The sequence below is a fragment of the Rhinoderma darwinii genome, chromosome 1, assembly GCF_050947455.1.
Source record: "Rhinoderma darwinii isolate aRhiDar2 chromosome 1, aRhiDar2.hap1, whole genome shotgun sequence".
Lineage (NCBI taxonomy): Eukaryota > Metazoa > Chordata > Amphibia > Anura > Rhinodermatidae > Rhinoderma > Rhinoderma darwinii.
In genome coordinates this window covers 362516643-362539038 of record NC_134687.1, presented here as the reverse complement: position 1 = coordinate 362539038, position 22396 = coordinate 362516643, and the positions used below count along the sequence as shown (strand labels likewise).

Sequence of the window (22396 nt, the reverse complement as noted above, 5' to 3'; positions counted from 1 at the left end):
GAATGTCCTATTTCGGTACATTTTTGCGGAACACGTCGCCCATTGAAGTCAATGGGTGCATGAAAAACACGGACAGCGCAAGAATGACATCTGTGTGCCGTCTGTTTTTCACACACCAGTTGCTAAAGAAATGATGAGAAAAAAAATTAAACTGAACACTCATCCCGCACGGAACTGAAATGCATGAAACAGTCCGTTTTTTGCTGACGCAAAACTGACCCATTCGTCTGAATCGGGCCTAAAAGATCGGAAAACACTGAAGCCGCAAACTTTGTGAAAACCAGAATTTGTGTCAGTCTTAACTTTTGGCTGTGACTAGATTTGAACTGTGAAATGCTATTAAAGGTTGGATTTTGCCCAGAATATTCAATATAAACGTGTTATCCCTTTTTCAGGAACGATTGCTTTTGCATTTTTGCTCTTTATGTATGTTTGGCCAAATGTTTTTGAGAGAACCCGTTTTTTGCAGGGGTGATTATTTTATCTTTTTGGGGAACTTAATATGTCCTGAAATATTCTGCAATTAATTACTTTACACAGGGACTTTATATTTCCTTTTTAAAGATTTCTTGATCAGGCCATGCAACATATTTTCAATCTTTTACTGTATTATCGTTCCACTCAACACATACTTGACTGCAGCATTGCCCTTCAGTTTTTTGTTTTTTTTTCTCATCTTAAGCTTTTGCCTTTCGATTTATTTTGCAAAATTTTAGCTCTGCAGAATATTTTTTGCCTTTGGAACAGTTCCTCATGGTGCTTTTCTCCATCTGTAACGTACAAGACGGGCATCAAATCCTCTAGGTGCTTCCTCATTTGGACGACACTCCATCTACAGTATGTTCTATCTATTGATTTCCCATCTGAAAAATTCAACTGATGTACACACGCTTGAAAAAACATTTCTGTAGGCGAGTCCTTTTGATTTTATTCAAGGGTAAAATTATTTTGAAATAGCTCTGCAGAGTGCTGTGCATCCTGCCTGCTGAGGGAACACATTTTGAGATGTGACATGTGCTGTTAGGTCTGTCTATCTGCGTGTGGTGGAATACACAAATACAATGGCTTATTTACATCTTGTATAAAACATAAAATGCTGAACAAAGACTGAAAATGGTGCTGGTTTCATGAAAAAAATGCATAAATTATAAAACCATACTGCACTGCACCTAAACAATGCCACCACTCTTAAAACAAATACTCAACTAATAACCTCAAACAGTAATATATGGGCTCTGTGTGGAGGTATTAATTCAGCACTAAAATACAGCTATCAAATAATACCAGCATGTCACGACCACGCTTGCTGCACTTATTACATACATGCAAACACATATGCATACACACGTAAAAACTTAAAACACACTCACTTGCATGGATAATGACCCCCTACCTGGAAGAATAGTAGGAAAGCAGTGTGAATGGTTGTTGGCTCGGACAGAGCGAGAGACCATTTTTTTTTTTGTTACTTCTCACAGACACGATATGGTAGCTGCTAGGTGGAGTCCTCATATGTCAGCCAGAATATCTCCATTAACCGACACCAAACAGATGTGTTTTTAAAAAAATATAACATTTGATACACAAAGTGTATTAAGATGCATAGCTTATTATACATTGAATAGAACCTGTAAGTTCTCCTGAAATGTCTGTTTTACTTAGTATTCTTTATGAAGTACCAATTCTGGAGCATCTTTTCTTACAACTCTGCATTGTGCCATTTCTCTGTTATTCCTCCTGTAAATATGAATACATTCATAAATGGGTGTTACCATTCCCCTTTTCAGAGGAATGTGTCAGTACACTCTGTGATGCCGTCCAAACAGTACCACAAATGTATATTGTCGAGGGGAAATGGTAATGCGCAGTTGTCAATTTATTCATACGTTTCCAGAAGGAATAACACAAAGCAGTGTCTCAGAAAAAAATGTTCCAGGATTTTTTTTATTTTTTTTTATGGGGAACACAAGCTGATGTCAAAATTGCTCACGTTTCCACTTTAAAGAGGATACACTACTCAACGTTAAAATGACAACATCAAGAAGTTCAAGCCGTAAGGCTTTGTGTATCGAGAAAGTAGCGCTTGTCGCTAAGATCTGCAAATGATTACATTTTCAAGCACCTAGCTCCAATCTGTGGCATGTGGGAGGGGCATAATAGCCAGATTGAAAGCAACGTTTTTTAGCCACATTAAATCTCAATCGGATCAAGTGGTTTGGTATGATTGTGCGATGCCTCCTGTTTGTTGACGTGCCAGTTATTGTCGCATACGGAGAGGGACAGAATCCTTGAACTGAGAGACCTTGATTTATCACTCCGGCAGATCGGTGCACGGAGGCGAATCTCCAAGGACGGATCGTCTGATTGGAAGAATGGCACTTAGTGATCCTTTTTGAACTGTAAGTAAAATTGGACATCTCATCCCAAGCCTAGGGCAGCAACCAGTGTCAACACAAACAATCAGAAGGCGTTTGCACGACATTGGGCTACGAGCCAGACGTCCAACTACAGGTGTTCCATAGGCCACACGCCACCACTCTCAAAAGGATATCATGGTGCGCAGCAAGATTGCAATGGAGGCTGGAATGAAGGTTCATCCTCTTCAGCGATAAGTCCCGCTTTTGTCTCCGATGCAATGATAGCCAGTGATTGGTCTGGAGACCACACCGGCAATGCCATGAAGAGGCATTCACAGGGGAACGTTACAATGGTCCTACTCCCAGGATTATGGTGTGGGGTTGCATAATGTATGGTAGCCGGACCCTCTAGTCTTCAGGTAAATTAACAGCTTGGCATTAGATTGATTTGCTTGTGGAGCCAGTGGTACGGCCATTTCTCCAAAGTGTCCCAGAAGCCGTTTTTTCAACCGGACAACGCCAGGCAGCATGTTGCTCGTGCTACTGTGAGCAGCCTGCATGGCCTAAATGTGCTACTATGGCCTTCAGCATCTCTGGATTTGTCTCCCATCGAGCACATCTCTGATGTAATTGGTCGGTAATTTCAGAGGGGGCTGCCAGCAGCCAATCTTGATGATTTGTGTGCCCAAGTGCATTCAGCATGGCCTAGCATTCCTTATAAAACCATTAATAACCTCATTGATGGCATGCCAAGGCGTGTAAATGCGTGTTTTTTCTGCGCATGGCACTCCAACTCGATACTGAATAAATAAACATGTTTGAAATATTTTGTTTCCATTTTTTTTATCATTTGCATAACCATTAACATGTCTATCGATACTGTGATTTTCCACAACACTAAAACTTTTCCTTCTTGGTGTTGCATTTTTAGTGTTGAGTGTATTTCACTTCCAAGAAAAATTCAGGAAGTGATCGGAAATGAAAATAGAAGACTTTTTATTTCCAAATATGTTTAAAGGGATTGTCCAAGATTAGAAAAACATGGCTGCTTTCTTAACTTTCCATGGGTTGTGTCTGGTATTGCAGTTTGGCTCCGTTGAATGGAGCTGAGCTCCAATACCTAACCCAACCCATGGGTAGATGTGGTACTGTTTTTGGAAGAAAGCAGCCAGGTTTTTTTTTTTTGTTTTTTTTTTAATGCTGACAGTCTTTATCAAACAAAACAGAATTAACCTTTAGGCGGAGTTTACACGTCACGGGCAAAAAAAAATTTCCACTATGTGTGACAAAAGTATGTAGACACCCCTCCTAATTATTGAGTTAATGTGTTTTGAGCCACACTCATTGCAAACAGGTGCATAAAATAAAGCATACAGTCATGAAATCTCTATAGACAAACATTAGTAGGACTATGGGTCGTACTGAAGAGCTCATGGACTTTTAAACGTGGCACTGTCATAATGAAATTTTTGCCACCAGTTAGTTTGTAAAACGTCTAATCTGCTAGATCTGCACCGGTCAACTGTAATAGCTATTATTGTGAAGTGGAAACCTCGAGGAGTAACAGCCATTCTTCCAAAAAGCAGTAGACAATGCAAACTCTAAACAGGGCTGCCCGAATGCTGAAGTGTGTGTCACTTAAAAATCTCCTATCTGTTGCATCAGGGGCGTAGCTAGGTGGTAGGGAAGGGGGGGGGGGGCCCGAACAGCAGCTAATCGCTGCTGATAGGCGCCCCGTATGTCGGACACCTGCAGCAGCTTTAGGAAGAGCCAGGAAATTACGCAGCGGCGTTCTGACTGGGGTCTTGTTACGGCCAGGGAGTGGACCATTCCAGTCACCTTTATCTGTCACCTGACCTCACGTCAGTAACATCAGGTCAGATGACTCGGGTCAGGGGGCAGGTCCATTCCCGTGCTGCACCCTTCCAGCTCTGCCTCTACTCTGTGCTCTGCTGTTACACACGGCCGAGAAGCAGAGGAGGAATCTCCGCCCACAGCCCATCCGGACCTGTCAGCAAGGAGACATGGTGAGTGTCTGTGTGTATATGTGTGTGTATACGGTGTGTGACTCTGTCTATGTGTGTGTGTGTGTCTCTCTGCATGTGTTTTGTCTCTTACATCTACTACATTATCTGTACTTCTAGAGTTATCACTGTGTGTTTATCTGTGATGTTACATAGAACTACAGGTAACACTACTACATTATCTTTACTCAGAGAGTTATCACTGTGTTACCTGTGGTGTTACATAGGACTGCAGGTGACATAACTACATTATCTGTACTCGCGGAGTTATACCTGTGTTATCTGTGATGTTCCATAGGATTGCAGGTAACACTACTACATTATTTGTACTCACTGAGTTATACTTGTGTTATCTGTGGTGTTACATACGACTTCAGGTGACATAACTACATTATCTGTACTCAGAACATTATCACTGCGTTATCTGTGGTGTTACATAGGACTGCAGGTAACATCTACATTATCTGTGGTCTTACATAGGACTGCAAGCAACACTACTACATTATCTGTACTCAGAGTTATCACTGTGTTGTTATATAGGACAGCAGGTAACTTCTACATTATCTGTGCTGTGTACATATGTGCCTGTGTGCGTATATAAGAGGTCTGTTTGTGAATGTGTCTTTGTGCTTGTATATATGTGCCTTTTATGTATCAAGTATTTGATCCCTTGCTGATTTTATAAGTTTGCCCACTGTCAAAGACATGAACAGTCTAGAATTTTTAGGCTAGGTTAATTTTACCAGTGAGAGATAGATTTTATATATATATATATATATATATATATATATTCTAAGAAAATCACATAGTCAAAATTATATATATTTATTTTCATTGTGCATAGAGAAATAAGTATTTGCTCCCTTTGGCAAACAAGCCTTAATACTTGGTGGCAAAACCCTTGTTGGCAAGCACAGCAGTCAGACGTTTTTTTTGTAGTTGATGATGTTTGCACACAGGTTAGATGGAATTTTGGCCCACTCCTCTTTGCAGATCATCTGTAAATCATTAAGATTTCGAGGCTGTCGCTTGGCAGCTCTGATCTTCAGCTCCCTCCATAAGTTATCGATGGGATTAAGGTCTGGAGACTGGCTAGGCCACTCCATGACCTTAATGTGCTTCTTTTTGAGCCACTCCTTTGTTGCCTTGGCTGTATGTTTCGGGTCATTGTCGTGCTGGAAGTCCCAGCCACGAGCCATTTTTAATGTCCTGTTGGAGGGAAGGAGGTTGTCACTCAGGATTTGACGTTACATGGCTCCATCCATTCTCCCATTGATGCAGTGAAGTAGTCCTGTGTCCTTAGCAGAGAAACACCCCCAAAACCTAATGTTTCCACCTCCATGCTTGACAGTGGGGACGGTGTTCTTTGGGTCATAGGCAGCATTTCTCTTCCTCCAAACACGGCGAGTTGAGTTAATGCCAAAGAGCTCAATTTTAGTCTCATCTGACCACAGCACCTTCTCCCAATCACTCTCAGAATCATCCAGATGTTCATTTGCAAACTTCAGACGGGCCTGTACATGTGCCTTCTTGAGCAGGGGGACCTTGCGGGCACTGCAGGATTTTAATCCATTACGGCGTAATGTGTTACCAATGGTTTTCTTGGTGACTGTGGTCCCAGCTGCCTTGAGATCATTAACAAGTTCCCCCAGACTTCCGGTTCCGGCGCGCACATGAGTAGACGCGAGTAAGGAGAGCTCCGTTAACCCGACTCAAAAACCGGGGTCCCGAGGCTTTGATACCCGACTTGAGGCTGCTGGCCGACAACCCTACGTACAGGCTTCTCTCCGGCGTATGGAGAGATACCTGGTGAAAACCGGGACCCCAGGATTAAAATCACAGGCCCTGCGGACTGACGACATGCTGCCGCTGGGGAAAATGGCGCCTGAGCCGGCCAGGAACACGAGGAGTACGAGCTCGTGCTCGGCATCACAACCTCCTCTGGTGCAGCCAGAAGTGGAAGAAGGTGAGCCTGAGACTATGTTTCACAATATGGACATTTCATGTCGAGTCTTGGCCAGGGAAGTAGCGAAACTTATAGCCCCAGATATCACAGCTTCTTTGGAGGCGACGGTGTCGAAATTATTGCACCAAATTCAGTCGGATGTTTCAGCTCAGGCGGAACGAATTAACGATTTGGAACAACGGTTCAGTTTATTGGAGGATGAGCTAGCGGGAACGCAGGAGGAGGTGAAGAAGGTGATAGCTTGTAATCTACAGCTGGTTGATAAAGTGGATGACCTGGAGAATCGCTCGAGGAGGAGCAATTTACGTAGTATTGGGCTCCCAGAGTCTATACCAGCAGGCCAGCTGCTAAAGTTGTGTGCGGTGGAGTTGCCTCAGGCGCTGGGATTGCCAGCCCCGCTGAGAGCGGAGAGAGCTCATAGAGTGGGACCGATGAGAAGTGTGACCCAAGATGGCGCCCCAGCACGGCCACGACCAGTCATTGTGAAGTACCTGGACTATGTGGATAAAACGAATGTGTTACAGGCCTACCGAAGGTCATCGGCACAAGTGAGTACGAGGCAACAGAATCTTAATGTTTGGAGATTACTCGGCTGAGGTTACACGTAAGCGGCGGGCTTTTAGCACGGTGTGCTCTCTACTGGTCCAGAAACGCATTCGGTTCTCTTTGATGTTTCCCGCCATTCTCAGGATCTTCGAGCCCGGTGGTGGGGTGGAATCGTTTTCTTCTCCAGGGGAGGCGGCTAAATATGTGGAAAGCTTGTCCAAAGACAACAATGGCGATAGTCAGACACACAGGGACGGTCTGCCTCGCAGGGGACGTTCCAGAAACAGGAGTATCAGGAGGGGTCTCACCTCTTCTTCTCCGGATTGAAGGGAGATGCCCAGGCGGTGATGGAAGGAGACTCATGTTATTTTAAGTTTCGCATTGTCTGAGACATAATTGTTATACCTATCGGTGCATCGGAGGTTGAGGTTTACTGATGTTAATGGTGGGGGAGGGCGCAGCTGAAGTGAGGCTTGAGGAAATTTTTGCAAGGAGTCGGGTGGGACTGTAAGGTGTTGTTGATACTTTCCGGGTATACAGGGGGTTCATGGTATACCAAGGGGTTTCTAGTGGTGGAATGTACAGAGATTTCACGCTAAAATGTGCGAAAAAAGAGAAGTCTGAAACTAGTAATGATCTGTTGTTGGGGTTTCAATTCTGTTTTATGTTTAGGGGGGGGAAGGAGGGGGGGAAACGGTCTCGGTGGATGAGGTTTGCTTTGGCATTACTGTGAGATGCCTAAAGTAATAACATGGAATGTGAAGGGACTGCAGTCCCCACATAAACGCATGATGGTTCTTCGCCACCTGAAAAAGCGGATATAGCGATTTTGCAGGAAACCCATCTATTGGAACGTGATTTCCAGAGAATGCGCAAATTATTGGTGGGCACAGTAATGGGCTCTCCAGCAGTTAATGGCAAGGCGGGCGTCTTAGGGTATGTGCACACACACTAATTACGTCCGTAATTGACTGACGTATTTCGGCCGCAAGTCCCAGACCGAACACAGTGCAGGGAGCCGGGCTCCTAGCATCATACTTATGTACGATGCTAGGAGTCCCTGCCTCGCTGCAGGACAACTCTCCCGTACTGAAAACATGGTTACAGTACGGGAGAGTTGTCCTGCAGCGAGGCAGGGACTCCTAGCATCGTACATAAGTATGATGCTAGGAGCCCGGCTCCCTGCACTGTGTTCGGTCCGGTACTTGCGGCCGAAATACGTCCGTCAATTACGGACGTAATTAGTGTGTGTGCACATACCCTTACTCCTCATACACAAAATAATTGAATGTACTGTGATTACTTCTGAGCGGGATGAGGGGGGGCAGATATTTACATGCGATCTTAGAGGGCGCCATGGGGAGAGTGAGTTTGTACTGTATATATGCACCGAATGACAACAATCGGGTCTTTTTTCAATTTCTGGAAGGAAAACTTTTAGCGGATAAAGAACCTCAGATTCTACTGGGAGGGGACCTTAACTCAGTCTTATGCACAACAGAGGACAGGCGAAGGGGAGATGGTAGGGTATTGGTTGAAAGAACACAAGATAAAGTCTTGGCCCCATTACTATCTTCTTCGGGCATGGTAGATGTATGGAGAACACAATTTCCATTAGGTAGAGAATTCACTCATTTTTCTCATGTGCATACCGCATGGTCGCGCATTGACTGCTTTATGGCTTCTCCGGTGCTCCTCCCTAGGATCCTTAGTGCTCGCATAGAGGACTTGGTGATTTCAGACCATTCACCGGTTTCTCTGATCTTGGCAGATACATTTAAAAGGGGGTCGGATATATTGTGGAACTTTCCGTCGTTTTTGGCAACTGATGAATCCTTTCAATCATGCTTGAAGGGGTGGTTATGGGAATATAGTCAGGAAAACCAAGCTCATAGAGAGAACAGCCACTTGTTTTGGGACACAGCCAAGGCAGTGCTGAGGGGGAGGATAATTTCTTATGTGGCGTCCCTTAAACGAAAAACCAACAAGCATTATAACGAGTCTAGTAGGAATCTTCGCATGAAATACACAGCGTACTTGGCAAACTCTACACTAGCGCTTAGGGGGGACTGGCTCACGGCTAAGGCAGAGTTTGAAATGTGGCTGGATAAAAAAAGAAAGGTTCCAGAGAGCGCAAACAACTGCGCATTTTTTTAGATATGGGAACAAATCGGGATCCCTGCTGGCCAAAATGGCGAAAGGACAATTTCGCCCGACTCACATAGGGGGGTTGAGAGATGGGAACGGGGAAGTACAGAAAGATCCAAAGATCGTCAATGATATACTGGGAGATTATTACACTGCGCTATATGCACAGGACACATCGGAGAGGACTGAGGGGAGGGAGTTTCTGGACTCCTTAACGTTACCATCTCTCTCGGACTCTGATAGAGAAGCATTAAATGCATTGATCACGGAACAAGAGATCATATCGACCATTAAATCATTGACGAATAACAAAGCGCCAGGGCCAGATGGATTTTCTAGCGATTTTTACAAACTTATGAGGGAGGAAGTCACGCCCATTTTATTGCCGGTGTATAATCATATGCTGTTAAGTAAGGAATTCTTGAAATCGGGCAATGTAGCTTATATCAAAGTATTATACAAGGAAGGGAAAGACCCGGCTAACCCGGGGTGTTATCGCCCAATCTCTCTGATAAATCAGGATGTTAAAATATTGTCGAAGATACTGGCCGACAGGTTGGCCATGTTTCTCCCGACTTTGATTGGGCCACACCAGGTGGGTTTTGTTAAGGGGAGATCGGCGGTCAAAAACATACGCACGGTTTTGGCGGTACAAGACGCAATGAGGACTTCTAATATGGAGGGACATGATTCGCCAGCACTTTTAACGCTAGATGCCGAATAGGCCTTCGATAATGTCCACTGGGATTGGCTGAGGTTAGTTCTAGATAGATTTGGGATACAAGGATTGTTTAGGAATTACCTGGAAGCGTTCTATTCAGAACCTCTAGCTAGGGTGTTCACCACAGGTTTTCTTTCAGCACCGATACATTTACAGAAGGGAACAAGGCAGGGATGCCCCCTGTCTCCATTGCTGTTTAACTTGGCTTTGGAACCACTAGCGAGACATCTTTTGTCCTCCAGGGATTTTGAAGGGATAATGGTTGGCAGTCAGGAGATCAAACTACCATGCTTTGCTGACGATCTTCTGTTATTTCTAAAATCGCCTGGGGATCATTTGGGGGGGGGGGGGGGGTGCTGGAGTAGTTAAGATACTTTGGGTCATTCTCAGGCTATAAAGTCAATGCGCAAAAGAGTCAATTACTTTACTTGAAGGAATCAGGGGCAAGACCACCCTTGCAGGGTACGGTGGAAATAGCCAGATCTTATATCACATACCTGGGGATTAAAATAGGCAAATTTCCCTCTTCCCTCTATAAGCTAAATTATTCACCCTTGTTTGAAAAAATTCATAAGGAACTAAATAGATGGGCGTCACTGCCGTTGTCATTGTTTGGGAGAGCTGCTCTTTTAAAAATGATAAGCTTTGCTCGTCTGTTATATCCAATGCAAACCATACCCATATTGATCAAGCATCTAGATAACCAGAAATTACAGACAGCATTTCTACAATTCTTGTGGCAAAAGAAGAGACCTAGGATTGCATATAAAAAATTGGCACTGCCCAAAGTGGATGGAGGCATTCAGCTACCACTTATAAGATATTACAATTTAGCGGCCATCTGCAGGCATATAGGGGATTGGATACATAACACTAATTTGTACTCCAATGTTCAGCTGGAGCAGGATTTGGCGGGACCGGTTCCGCTGCAGGCCCTGTTACATCTGCCATATGCTCAACTGCCTACTAATGTCAAGTCTGTTGCTGAAAGACACAATCGGCGCCTGGAAGGCGGTGCGGAAGCTTTTTGGTCTTCCGTATGGTCTTTCTAAATTCTGGCCGTTGTGGGATAACCCCATGTTCCCACAGGGGAGTCAGAATAAATTGTTTTCGCAGTGGAGAGATGAAGGGATCAATGTACTGGGCCAACTCATGAATGTTGAGGAGGGAAGATGGCTTACGTGGCAGGAGGTCTCTAGCAAATATAATCTGAGGGGAAATCCGTATCTGCAATATGCTCAAGTAACAGAGCTATGTAAAACCAAAGTCTGCAATATTGATGTAGTGGAGATGCGGGGAGCATTTGATGGGATGGTGCCGCAGGGTGGTACGGGAAGAAGTCTTGCAAGTTTGTATGGTAAACTTCATGAAATGTTAAATACTTTTGTGTCAAAAAAGACAAAAGTATAATAGGTATGATACCTTTATTGGCTAACCATAAAAGTTCTATATGCAAGCTTTCAGAGCACAGAGGCCCCTTCTTCAGGCAGTTTACAAATGACTGCCTGAAGAAGGGGCCTCTGTGCTCTGAAAGCTTGCATATAGAACTTTTATGGTTAGCCAATAAAGGTATCATACCTATTATACTTTTGTCTTTTTTGACACAAAAGTATTTAACATTTCATATTGTCTCTGGCTAACACGGTACTACACTATTTTTTACTGTACTTTATGGTAAACTTCGGAATGCTCATCTTGATTCCTTTAGTACTTCTTGCTTTAGAACGTGGGAGGTGGAGCTGGAGGATCCAGAAATCTCCAGCAAAATTCGAGATGGATGGGAGAGGGTGAGGAAGGTCATGATAAATGAACAGTGGCGTGAGATGCACTTCCGGCTTATGCACAGAGCGACATACGCCTTTAATTTATCCTATAGGGACGCTCCAGCACACTATCTGCGTAGTTGTCCTAAATGCGACTTACACAAAGCTAATTTACTTCACGGGATGTGGTTGTGTCCACAAATTCGGACGTTTTGGGATCTTGCTCTCCAATTTATTAAAGACACCTGGGGGGAGGAGGTGCACGCGAACCCACAAGCAGTGCTGTTTCACTATATCCCCTTGGATCCAGGTGGGGGGGGACCACCTATAGTGGCCCGGAAAGGAATACATATGGCATTATTGGCTATCAAGAAGTGCATCTTGCGCCACTGGCTACAGGCATCGGTCCCGGAAATTTCGGAGGTCGTGACTACTCAAGACTTTATTGGGATATGATAAAACGGACCTAGAAAGACACAAAGAAAGGTCTACAGAACAATTTTTTAAAACTTGGCGTACATTCATTGAACAACATTATCCCACAGCAGAGATAGGGGTGTTCATGCGCACATTTCGACACACATCATGGAATAGTTCTGAGTATCCAGGGCACGTTAGGCATGCTGATAGCTAGTTGAGAAAATGTTCACCTAGATGGAGGAGAGTTGGGGGGGGGGGGGAGGGAAGGGAATTGTTGGCTTTGTTTTGCCTTATTAATTGCTTTGTAACTTAATGATGACAAGTAAAATGGAAAATAATTTTGAAGCTGGAACACATTGTTATTTGATGTACGTATTATTGTATGTATGACACACACTGCATACTTGTAACTGTTCTGGCTTTGAATAATAAAAATATATTTGAAAAAAAAAACAAGTTCCCCCCGTTTTCGGCTGAGCTCTCACCTTCCTCAGGATCAAGGATACCCCACGAGGTGAGATTTTTCATGGAGCCCCAGATCGATGTCGATTGACAGTCATTTTGTATGTCTTCCATTTTCTTACTATTGCATCAACAGTTGTCTCCTTCTCACCCAGCGTCTTACTTATGGTTTTGTAGCCAATTCCAGCCTTGTGCAGGTCTATGATCTTGTCCCTGACATCTTTAGAAAGCTCTTTGGTCTTGCCCATGTTGTAGAGGTTAGTCAGACTGATTGATTGAGTCTGTGGACAGGAGTCTTTTATACAGGTGACCATTTAAGACAGCTGTCTTTAATGCAGGCACCAAGTTGATTTGGAGCGTGTAACTGGTCTGGAGGAGGCTGAACTCTTAATGGTTGGTACGGGATCAAATACTTTATTTCTCTGTGCACAATGCAAATAAATATATATAATTTTGACTATGTGATCTTTCTGTTTTTTTTTTTTTTATATAATCTATCTCTCACTGGTAAAATTAACCTAGCCTAAAAATTCTAGACTGTTCATGTCTTTGACAGTGGGCAAACTTACAAAATCCGCAAGGGATCAAATACTTATTTCCTTCACTGTATGTTCCTATCTGTGTATTTATCTGCCTGTGTGTGTGTGTGTGTGTGTGTGTGTGTGTGTATGTGTCTGTACGTCCTATATATTTACCTGTATGTATTCCAGAATGTGTGTATGTATATTTGCCTGTATGTCTAAATATCTGTCTTTATGTATGTACAGTATATATGTTCCAGCTTGTCCATGTATGTGGTTCATTTTTGGTTTGTGTAGGGGGTGGCAATAGAGAGTCCTGCACAGGGTGCCATCCACGCTAAGGCCGGCCCTGGCTGTCACCAACCCTAGTCTGAAGGAACTCCGCCGCTGCCTGCGCCGCATGACCTCCTTGGCTCCTCCGGTAAGTCACACCAGGCAGAGCGGAGAGTGGTAGCGGTAGGCTACCGCTCACCGGTCTGTTCACAGTGTGGCGCGAAGTACAAGGGGCGGGGGGGGGGGGTGGAGTGTGCTGCTATCTACTGGGGAAGCGGGCTGTGTGTGGCACGGTCTACAAGGGGGGCTGTGTGGCGCTATCTACAAGGGGGGCTTTTAATTTTTTTATGTTAATTACATTCTAGAAATATATCGCTTGTAAAATGTAGACATGCTTTTATACTCGAGTTACATTGAAAAAAAAATGACACCTCATTGATTGGTAGAGAAAGCAAACATGGCGAGGGGGAATGAGATGTCGGCAAATAAGTTGGGGGGGGGGGCGCCAATCTGAATCTTTGCCCCGGGTGCAGGAGAACCTAGCTACGCCTCTGTGTTGCATTACTAACTATAGCGTTCCATACTGCCTCCGGAAAGGGACACAAGCGCAAGAACTGTGCATCAGGAGCTTCATGAAATGGGTTTCCATGTTCAAGCAGATAAATTCAAGCCTAATATCACCATGCACAATGACGAAGGTCGGCTGGAGTGGTGTAAAGCCTGTCACCACTGGACTCTGGACCAGTGGAAAAGTGTTCTCTGGAGTAATGAATCCCGTTTATTTAGATGCCAGATGTAAAATGTGGCGGAGGAAGGATAATGGTCTGGGGATGTTTTTGTGCTTCAAAGTTTGTAGCCAGCCACTGTGTGCTGTGGTGGTTGAGAGTAAAGAAACAGTTGAGCTAGGTGAGGATAGTGTTTCCATAAATCGGGAGCTCCGGAAACAGCGAGCGCTGCTGTTTCCGTAACTCCTGACCACCTCAACAAACAATGGGCGGGGAGCAGTGGAGACAGACAAGATAGGACTGGTGTAAGGGGGGCCTGTTCTAGAGATGGATGCGGGTCCCAGAGGTGACACCAGCGTCTATCAGAAATGTATGGCATTTTCCGTGGATATTCCATAAATGTCCAAGATGGGGAAACCCCGTTTAAGCCCCAAGTTCACTCGGTTCATAAAGCTATGTACACCTTTAAACCCCAAATTAAGATTTTTCTAATCAATGTTTTTAGTGATTTCAAACCACTTTGAAACTGACTTTAATTACAAATGTATTTTTTTTTTTACTTTTAAGATAGAAGCTGTATCCTGCTGTCTAAGCCAATTCTCTCAGGTCAGCCTGACAGAATCCGCTTTGATGGCAGAAAATAGTTTCTATGTATACAGGATACATAAAAGCGGTATATTCTTGAGTTGATATATATCTCTATTTACAAAAATGACTTCTATTATGGTCTTCTGTTACTTCATGAGGCTTCCTCAGGTTTTCTTTTAAGCTTTCATTGCGTAGGGGTCAATCCCTTTATTTGAGAAAAAAACTAAAAATATAGAAGTTTCCGAATAAGTATGTCTAATGGCAGTTTCAGAATTTAACGCTTTCATGCACTTGATTTTTCTGCTTACATATTTAGCAGTTCTTTTACATAAAAGATTTGATTGAGGTTTACTAATATATTTTTTTACTTTACTCCAAAAGGTATTCTATACCACCAGAGCATGGAAAGAGACTAGAAAGACTGGCTCAAGGTAAACCGTTTTTTGTACTGCACACAAGTATATGTAGGTGTGTATTTGAATATGTGTATAATTTTTGTGTTGCGTTATATTTTAGGAAATTAAGTTAGTATTATTGTAGTAATTTCCTGAATTAAAAAATGATCGTTTGTGCTAAATTGTGGCTTTTTTTTGTTTTTGTGTATATTTTTTTTTTTTTTAAGATGAATGAGACTCTCCAGTCCAAGCGTGGCTTTTTTTCTGTAGCCACCCACCCCACCTGAGCATCCACATGTGTTTTGGAAGTATTTTATTTATTTTTTCTTCATAGATCTATTTGATAGTATGAAACTTGAAAATATGAAAAAAGAATGTCAGCACTCCAATGTAGGGATGCACGATGCATCGAAACTTCGATACTGTTTTGATACTCTGCATCCCAAACAGTTCGGTACCGTTATTTCATGTATTTCGATACTTCGCTGTGCGTCCGCACAGCTCAGTGTTGTAACACATGAATGTATGGGAGCGGGGCTGCGGCTGTGTAATACAGTCATTGCCCCGCTCCTGAGTCCTGACGTGCGCGCAGTCAGGATGATGCGACGCGGCCAGCGCTGCACTAATGAGTGGCGGCACTGAAAACAGAACATGGCGGGCGCACTGCAAAACACCCCCGTTCTGTCCTCCGTGCCTGAACCGCCGCTCATTAGTGCAGTGCCGGCCGCATCTCCTCATGTTGACCGCGCGCGCACTTCCTGTCAGGAGCGGGGCAATGAGTGTATTACACTGCCGCAGCCCCGCTGGCGGAGATCAGAGAAACCTCTCATCTCCGCCGCTATTCTCCTGAATGCTGCGATCACAGCGGACTGCAGTATTCAGGGGAAAATGAGAAGGGGGGGATGCCCCTTGGAACGCGTCACAGGGAATTCCTGTAATGCGATTGAGGGACATATCATATATGGGCAGACAGCCCAGGGTCCATTGAAGGACCCCAGGGCTGTCCTACCATATTTTCTGTTGTTAGGGCATACTGAGGTATGTCCTATCAGTACACCGGCTAATGTACTGGCATATATATATATATATTTGCCAGTACATTAAAGTTTAAAAAAGAAAGAAAAAACATAAAGTAATGTTAAATAAAATAAAAATACACATACACCTTTTTTACAATAAACATTAAAATAAGTCTCAATACATAAAATATACACATATTGGGTATTGGCGTGGCCGTAATAACCTGCATAGCAATTTTTAGCGTCTATGATGTGTACGCTGTAAAAAAATAAAATAAAAGCTGCTTTCTTTCACTTATTGTGGGGCACAAGGTGTGATGAATTTAACCTCCATGTGCCTCACATTAATAGTAATTAACCCCATCATGTACCTTACATATTAACCCATTATGACTGAGAAACATGATGGGGTTAATTACTATTAATGTGAGGCACGTGGAGGTTAAATTCATCATCACACCTCGTGCCTCACATCAGAAAATGGAAGAACTTTTTTTTTTTTTTTTTTTTTTTTTTTATTATTACTGTTGGCAAAGTATCGAATTGGTATCGAAATCACAATACTAAACAAAGTATCGGTATCTAAGTCCAAATTCTGGTATCGTGACATCCCTACTCCAATGTATGCAAAATAAACTTATTTTTGTTCACCTATGTTGCAATGTTTTAGCTCCCACTTCCCCCTACTTTAGAGAGCACCCAAAATGACCATATATTAGTAAATTGAAAGTCAGAGCAGTAGCCAAAGCTTAGAATTGTATTTGTTCCTTGCATGAATATAGGCATTGTCCCTTGTGTGAAAAATTTTTGGTCTCCTTGCGAAGTCACTTTTGATTTAAAGTGTACCTATCATTTCATATTCGTTTTCAGAATAATCCGTCGTGTGCGCACTTGATATCCGTATTGTTTGCCAGAATGTTACCTTTAGGGTATGTTCCCACAAGCAGAATATGCTGCAGATTTTCTGCAACAAAAAATCTACAGCAGAATAAAAAAAATGCCAGTAATTCATTCGCAGAAATCCGCAAATAGCTAATTTTTGCTGCACATGTTTCTGCGTAAATGCTGCAGTTTTACCTGCAGATTTAGTGTCAAACATTGATTTATAGCAAACTATATGTGCACCTGCGGACTTCCAGCTGTTTTTCCTGCGTTTCTACTGTACAAACCGCAAATAAACTCATCTGTTACGGGATTTATACTCCCCATTGAAGTCTATAGGCCAAACATGCAGCATCTCCGCATGGAACCCACACCATAAATTGACGTGCTGTGGAATCGAAAGTCGCACCACAGAATGCTTTCTGCCTGACTTTGCTAAATCTCATTCACTTTACTGCTACTATAGATGCTGTGAAATGCCTGAACAGAATACCATTGCGGAAATTCTACAGTGTTTACCCTATGTGGTTTTTTTTTTTAGCTGTTTTCCCCCTCTGCACACTTTATCTGTAATGGTCAGGTTTTTCTTGAACGCCGCTCCAGAAAGGTTGGCGCTAGGTACTATATGGTTCTCCCACAATCCGGAGCACTGCAACCTGTCCCCAAGCCCACAAATCTGTACTTGCTTCAAATGAACTAACATAGGGTTCTGATCAGTGTCCTGGATGAGGTAACTAGCAACCTGTCTGCAACATGCACAGACACACTAGCGTTGAGGATCTGCGTGACTTTAACAAGGGCTGAATTGTGCTGGTTTGACAACTGGGTCAGAGCATTTTCAGAAAGCAGACACCTGCGGGTATGGAATGGGCTCAGTCCATGGCATTCTCTCTCATCTCAACCATGAGGTACAGATGCATTCAATCTTTTTTGAAGGGGTGAACTCATTCGTGACATCTGTACGTGTACAGTGGATATGTGCTCTGTCAAATGTGGCACGGGCTTAGGAGCTTAGCCCGCACCCGACCAGGCGGGTGCCGTTTTGTTTTTTTTCTTACACATGACGCCCGCCTGCAAAGGCCAGGGATCAGAGAGAACTCCGATCCTGTCCGCTTAACCACTCCTATGCCAATAGCGACTGCAACATCTGAGGAGTTAGACGGAGGGAGTAATGTAGTTTGCAATAATTGAAATTAAGCATATGTAGGCATACAAAGTGTTAAAAACCAACTATTTATAGAAGGAGACATTGCTATAACTTATACCAATGCTTTAATGTATGAATAGAGAATTTAGATCATTCTAGACACTGAATTTATCTTCACACAAAGTATATTTACACGGTGCTGTCAAATCGGCAAAATGTATTTTCTATTTTTTTTGCAGATCACAGTAATAAACCCCAATTTGATCGCACCATTTCAATATACTCAAAACCTGACCATGCTTGAACGAGTGTTCCCATAAATCTGCATTAGAGATGTGTGCAGACACCTGCCACCTTTTCTAACAAGCTAGGGTTAAAGGTATTCTGCTAATGAATTTTCATCTATCCACTGGATAAGGGATAACTGCTAGATCAGTGGAGGTCCCCCATTCCCTGCTGCCAGGAGGAGTTGAATAGAGCATCGTTCTGCAGTTTGATTCAGTGCTATAGTCTTTGAGAGAAGTGTCCGGACATGCACTCGACTGGCGATCCATTTGACTATTCCTGACAGAGCCCTCGTGGCTCGGGGGGAATGGTGGACCCCCACCGATCTAGCAATTAGCTCCTATATAGTGCCTAGATTACTTATTACTGGAATACCCCTAATCAGACCCTGGGCTGGGGTGAATGCACACCATTATCAGGACTCAAACTAATTATACTGGAAAACCACTACTGTCTGATCAAAAGGCTGCTTACAAGTGAACAGCAGCGCAGTAAGTATTGATAATGGCACCGCAACTTCAGTGACCCATTTCTCTATTAGAAGTGCACCACACAAGTACGGACACCTCATTCTCCCTAACATCACAAGGCCTGGCTGCATCCTGCAAATAGAATAAACATGAGGTCTTCATTGATATTTTGGCCAAAACGCAAGTTAGCAACCCAAGGGTCCTTTTTGTCTTGGGAATGCCTACATTAACATTAACCAGTTCAGGATCGGGCTATTTTGAGCATTCTGGACCAGACACAGTTTAGCCCTTTTTAGCACGTGTTAGTTAAATGGCTATAACTTTATTTGTTGGGCTAACTACGTGATTTTTGCGATTTTGTTTTTTCCATAGACAATGCAGGTTTCTTTTTTTTATTGGTTTTTATACACCTCCTTTTTGCTATTTTAGAATTTTTATTCATAAAGTTTGAAAATAATAGTAAAAAAATAAGCTTTTCTACGTTTCAGCTATTTTTTTGGGTAATATAGATTTACCCTAAAATAGACCTTTTATGTGTGATAGTCATTGCCTACCATAAATTTTAATATATTACCTGTCTATATTAGGGTAATTGGGTCAGCGCTAGTGTTACAACAATGATTGGCGGGGGGGGGGGGGAAAGAACGTTTTTTTTTTGGCGTGGGTATTTTGTGTATTCTTTTGTTTTGTAGTTTATTTTACTATTTTTTTTTTTTTTATTACTATGGTCTGTCCCTCAAAGGTCAAAAAAGACCTTTGTGGAACTTTATATATATATATTTTTCTTTGTTTTACACCAGGCTTTTCCCCTGTAACTGGGGCTGCACAGCAGCCCCAGTTACAGGGGAAATCAGCCCTCTCATAGTGACGATTGTCACTAATAGGGCTGTGCTGGGTCTAGTTAGACCCAGCAGCAGTCTGTCAGTAACGGCACCCGGCGATCATGTGACCAGTCACATGAACACCGGCAGGAATAGAGACAGCGGCGCGGCCACTGCCTCTATTCCTATACACAGCGTTCATTGAGCGCTGTGTACAAGTCATCAGGGAAGACAGAAGCAGCGAAAGCTGCTTCTATCCTCTCCTCAGGGTCCTTGGCAGTCACTGACAGGCAGAGACCCGACATTCAGCTAACCGATCGGTCGGGCAACAAGTTAAAACTCGAGCTGTAAAAAGTCTATGGCTCTGGATTTAACCCCTAGGCGCACCAGGACGCAACACTACGTCCATGTGGCCAGTGTCTTAGCGCACAGGGACGTACAGTTACTGCGTGGTTCCCGATGCACACTATCGGCGATAGTGTGAACCGGGAGGACAGCTGACACTCCACTGTATGCCGATCAGCTGCTTATTTCCGCTGATTTAGGCAATTAACCCCTTGATTGCGGTCATCGATTGCAATCACCGCATTCAGGGGTTTCTAGCTCATCGGCAGACCTCACAATGAAATCGTGAGGTTTGCAGATGGCTAGCATGGCGATCGGAGGCCAAGTAATGGCCTCCGTGTCTGCCATGTACGGAAGCCTATCAGGATCAGACTCCTGATAGATTTCCTGTCAGTGACAGGACGTCACTGCCGTTCGCGATGCACACTGTCGATGACAGTGTCTGTGACACTGTCGGTAACCGTGTGCATCGGGAACCGGGAGTTCAGCTGTCCCTAACAGCTGACACTCCACTGTTGCCGATCTGCAGCTCATTGCCGCTGATTTCGGCAATTAACCCGTTACATGCGGGGCTCGATTTCGATCTCCGCATGTACAGGGTTTGTAGCACATCAGCAGCCCCCATGCAATTGTGCTGGCTGCTGATGCTTGTGATGGCACCCGGGGGCCAGACAACGGCCCCCGGGTCTGCCATGTATGCAAACCTATGAGGATCAGCCTCCGGCTGGTCCTCGTAGACTAACTGTCAGAGTGAATGTGACGTCACACTGACAGTTGGAATACATTACACTACCTAGGTAGTGTAATGTATTCTAGCAGCGATCAGAGCTGCAGGTAAAAAAAGAAAGTGTCAAAAGTAAAGAAAAAAGTAATAATTGTTTTACAAAAGTGTAAAAATAAAAAAATTTTTTTTTTCCTATAAGAAGTCTCCTTATTATAGGGAAAAAAAATTAAACCGTTAAACAGTACACATATTTGGTATCACCGCGTTCGTAACGACCCAATCTATAAAACAATAATGTTATTTTTACCGCCCGGTGAACGCCGCAAAAAAAAATAAACTAAAAACAATGCCAGAATCACTATTTTTTGGTCACCACCCCTCCTAAAATATAGAATAAAAAGTGAACAAGAAGTCGCATGTACCCCAAAATAGTACCAATAAAAACTACAACCCGTACCTGTGGGGTCAAAGTGCTAACTATACCCCTAGATAAATTCCTTGAGGGGTCTAGTTTCCAAAATGGGGTCACTTTTCGGGAGTTTCCACTGTTTTGGCACCACAAGACCTCTTCAAACTCGACATGGTGCCTAAAATATAATCTAAAAATAAGCAGGCCCTAAAATCCACTAGGTGCTCCTTTGCTTCTGAGGCCGGTGTTTCGGTCCATTAGGGCACTGGGGCCACATGTGGGATATTCCTAAAAACTGCAGGACCTGGGCAATAAATATGGAGTTGTATTTGTCTGGTAAAACCTTCTGTGTTACACAATTTTTTTTTTATTACGAATGAATTTCGGCAAAAAAAAGAGAAATTTGTAAATTTCCCCTCTACTTTGCTTTATTTCCTGTGAAACGCCTAAAGGGTTAAGAAACTTTCTGAATGCTGTTTTGAATACTTTGAGGGGTGCAGTTTTTAAAATGGGGTGATTTATTGGGGGATTCTAATATATAAGGCCCTCAAAACCACTTCAGAACTAAACTGGTCCCTGTAAAAATAGCCTTTTGAATTTTTTTCTTGAAAATGTGAGAGATTGCTGCTAAAGTTCTAAGCCTTGTAACGTCCTAGAAAAATAAAAGGATGTTCAAAAAACAATGCAAAAATAAAAGTACACATATGGGAAATGGTAACTAGTGACTATATTTCGTGTCATATTACGATCTGTTTTACAAGCAGATACATTTACGTTTATAAAAATGCAAATTTTTGCACATTTTCTCAATTTTGGTGTTTTTCACGAATAAATATTGAATTTATCGACCAAATTTTTCCACTATCATAAAGTACAATAGGTCACGAGAAAACAATCTCAGAATCGCTTGGATAGGTAAAAGGATTCCGGAGTTATTACCACATAACTTGACACGTCAGATTTGAAAAAATCTGCTGTGCCACAAGGCCAAAACAGGCTGCGTCCTAAAGGGGTCAAGGACCCTGACCGCTGGCCGTAAAAACACAGCCAGCTGTCGGGAACCAGTTAAAAACAAATCACAGAGCATATGATCGGATCTACTCAAAATCCGAGAAAAAGGCCATACTTATTGATACAAGGGCAAGTTAAAAATAAATTCCCAGCAACATGCAGATTAGCCACAATGCCTTTTCCTATTCTTTCTTTGGATTCTGATAGCTGTGAGGGTATGTTCACACGAGGGCGTCCGTAACGGCTGAAATTACGGGGATGTTTCAGCCTGAAAACATCCCCGTAATTTCAGCCGTAACGGCATGTGCAGGCGCTTGAACGCCGCGTCAATTACGGGCGTAATTGGCGCTGCTATTCATTGGAGTCAATGAATA

The 22396-nt window shown here is 43.2% G+C and overlaps 1 protein-coding gene across 1 annotated transcript in view; it reads left to right on the top strand.

The window, feature by feature from the left end:
• Positions 1-22396, top strand: part of KDM4C (lysine demethylase 4C) — a 563556-nt gene that overhangs the window by 38630 nt on the left and 502530 nt on the right. Inside the window, exon 6 of the mRNA XM_075827279.1 lies at positions 14896-14945. Within this exon, the coding sequence (XP_075683394.1) occupies positions 14896-14945 (50 nt within the window). The remainder of the gene's footprint in view (positions 1-14895; positions 14946-22396) is intronic.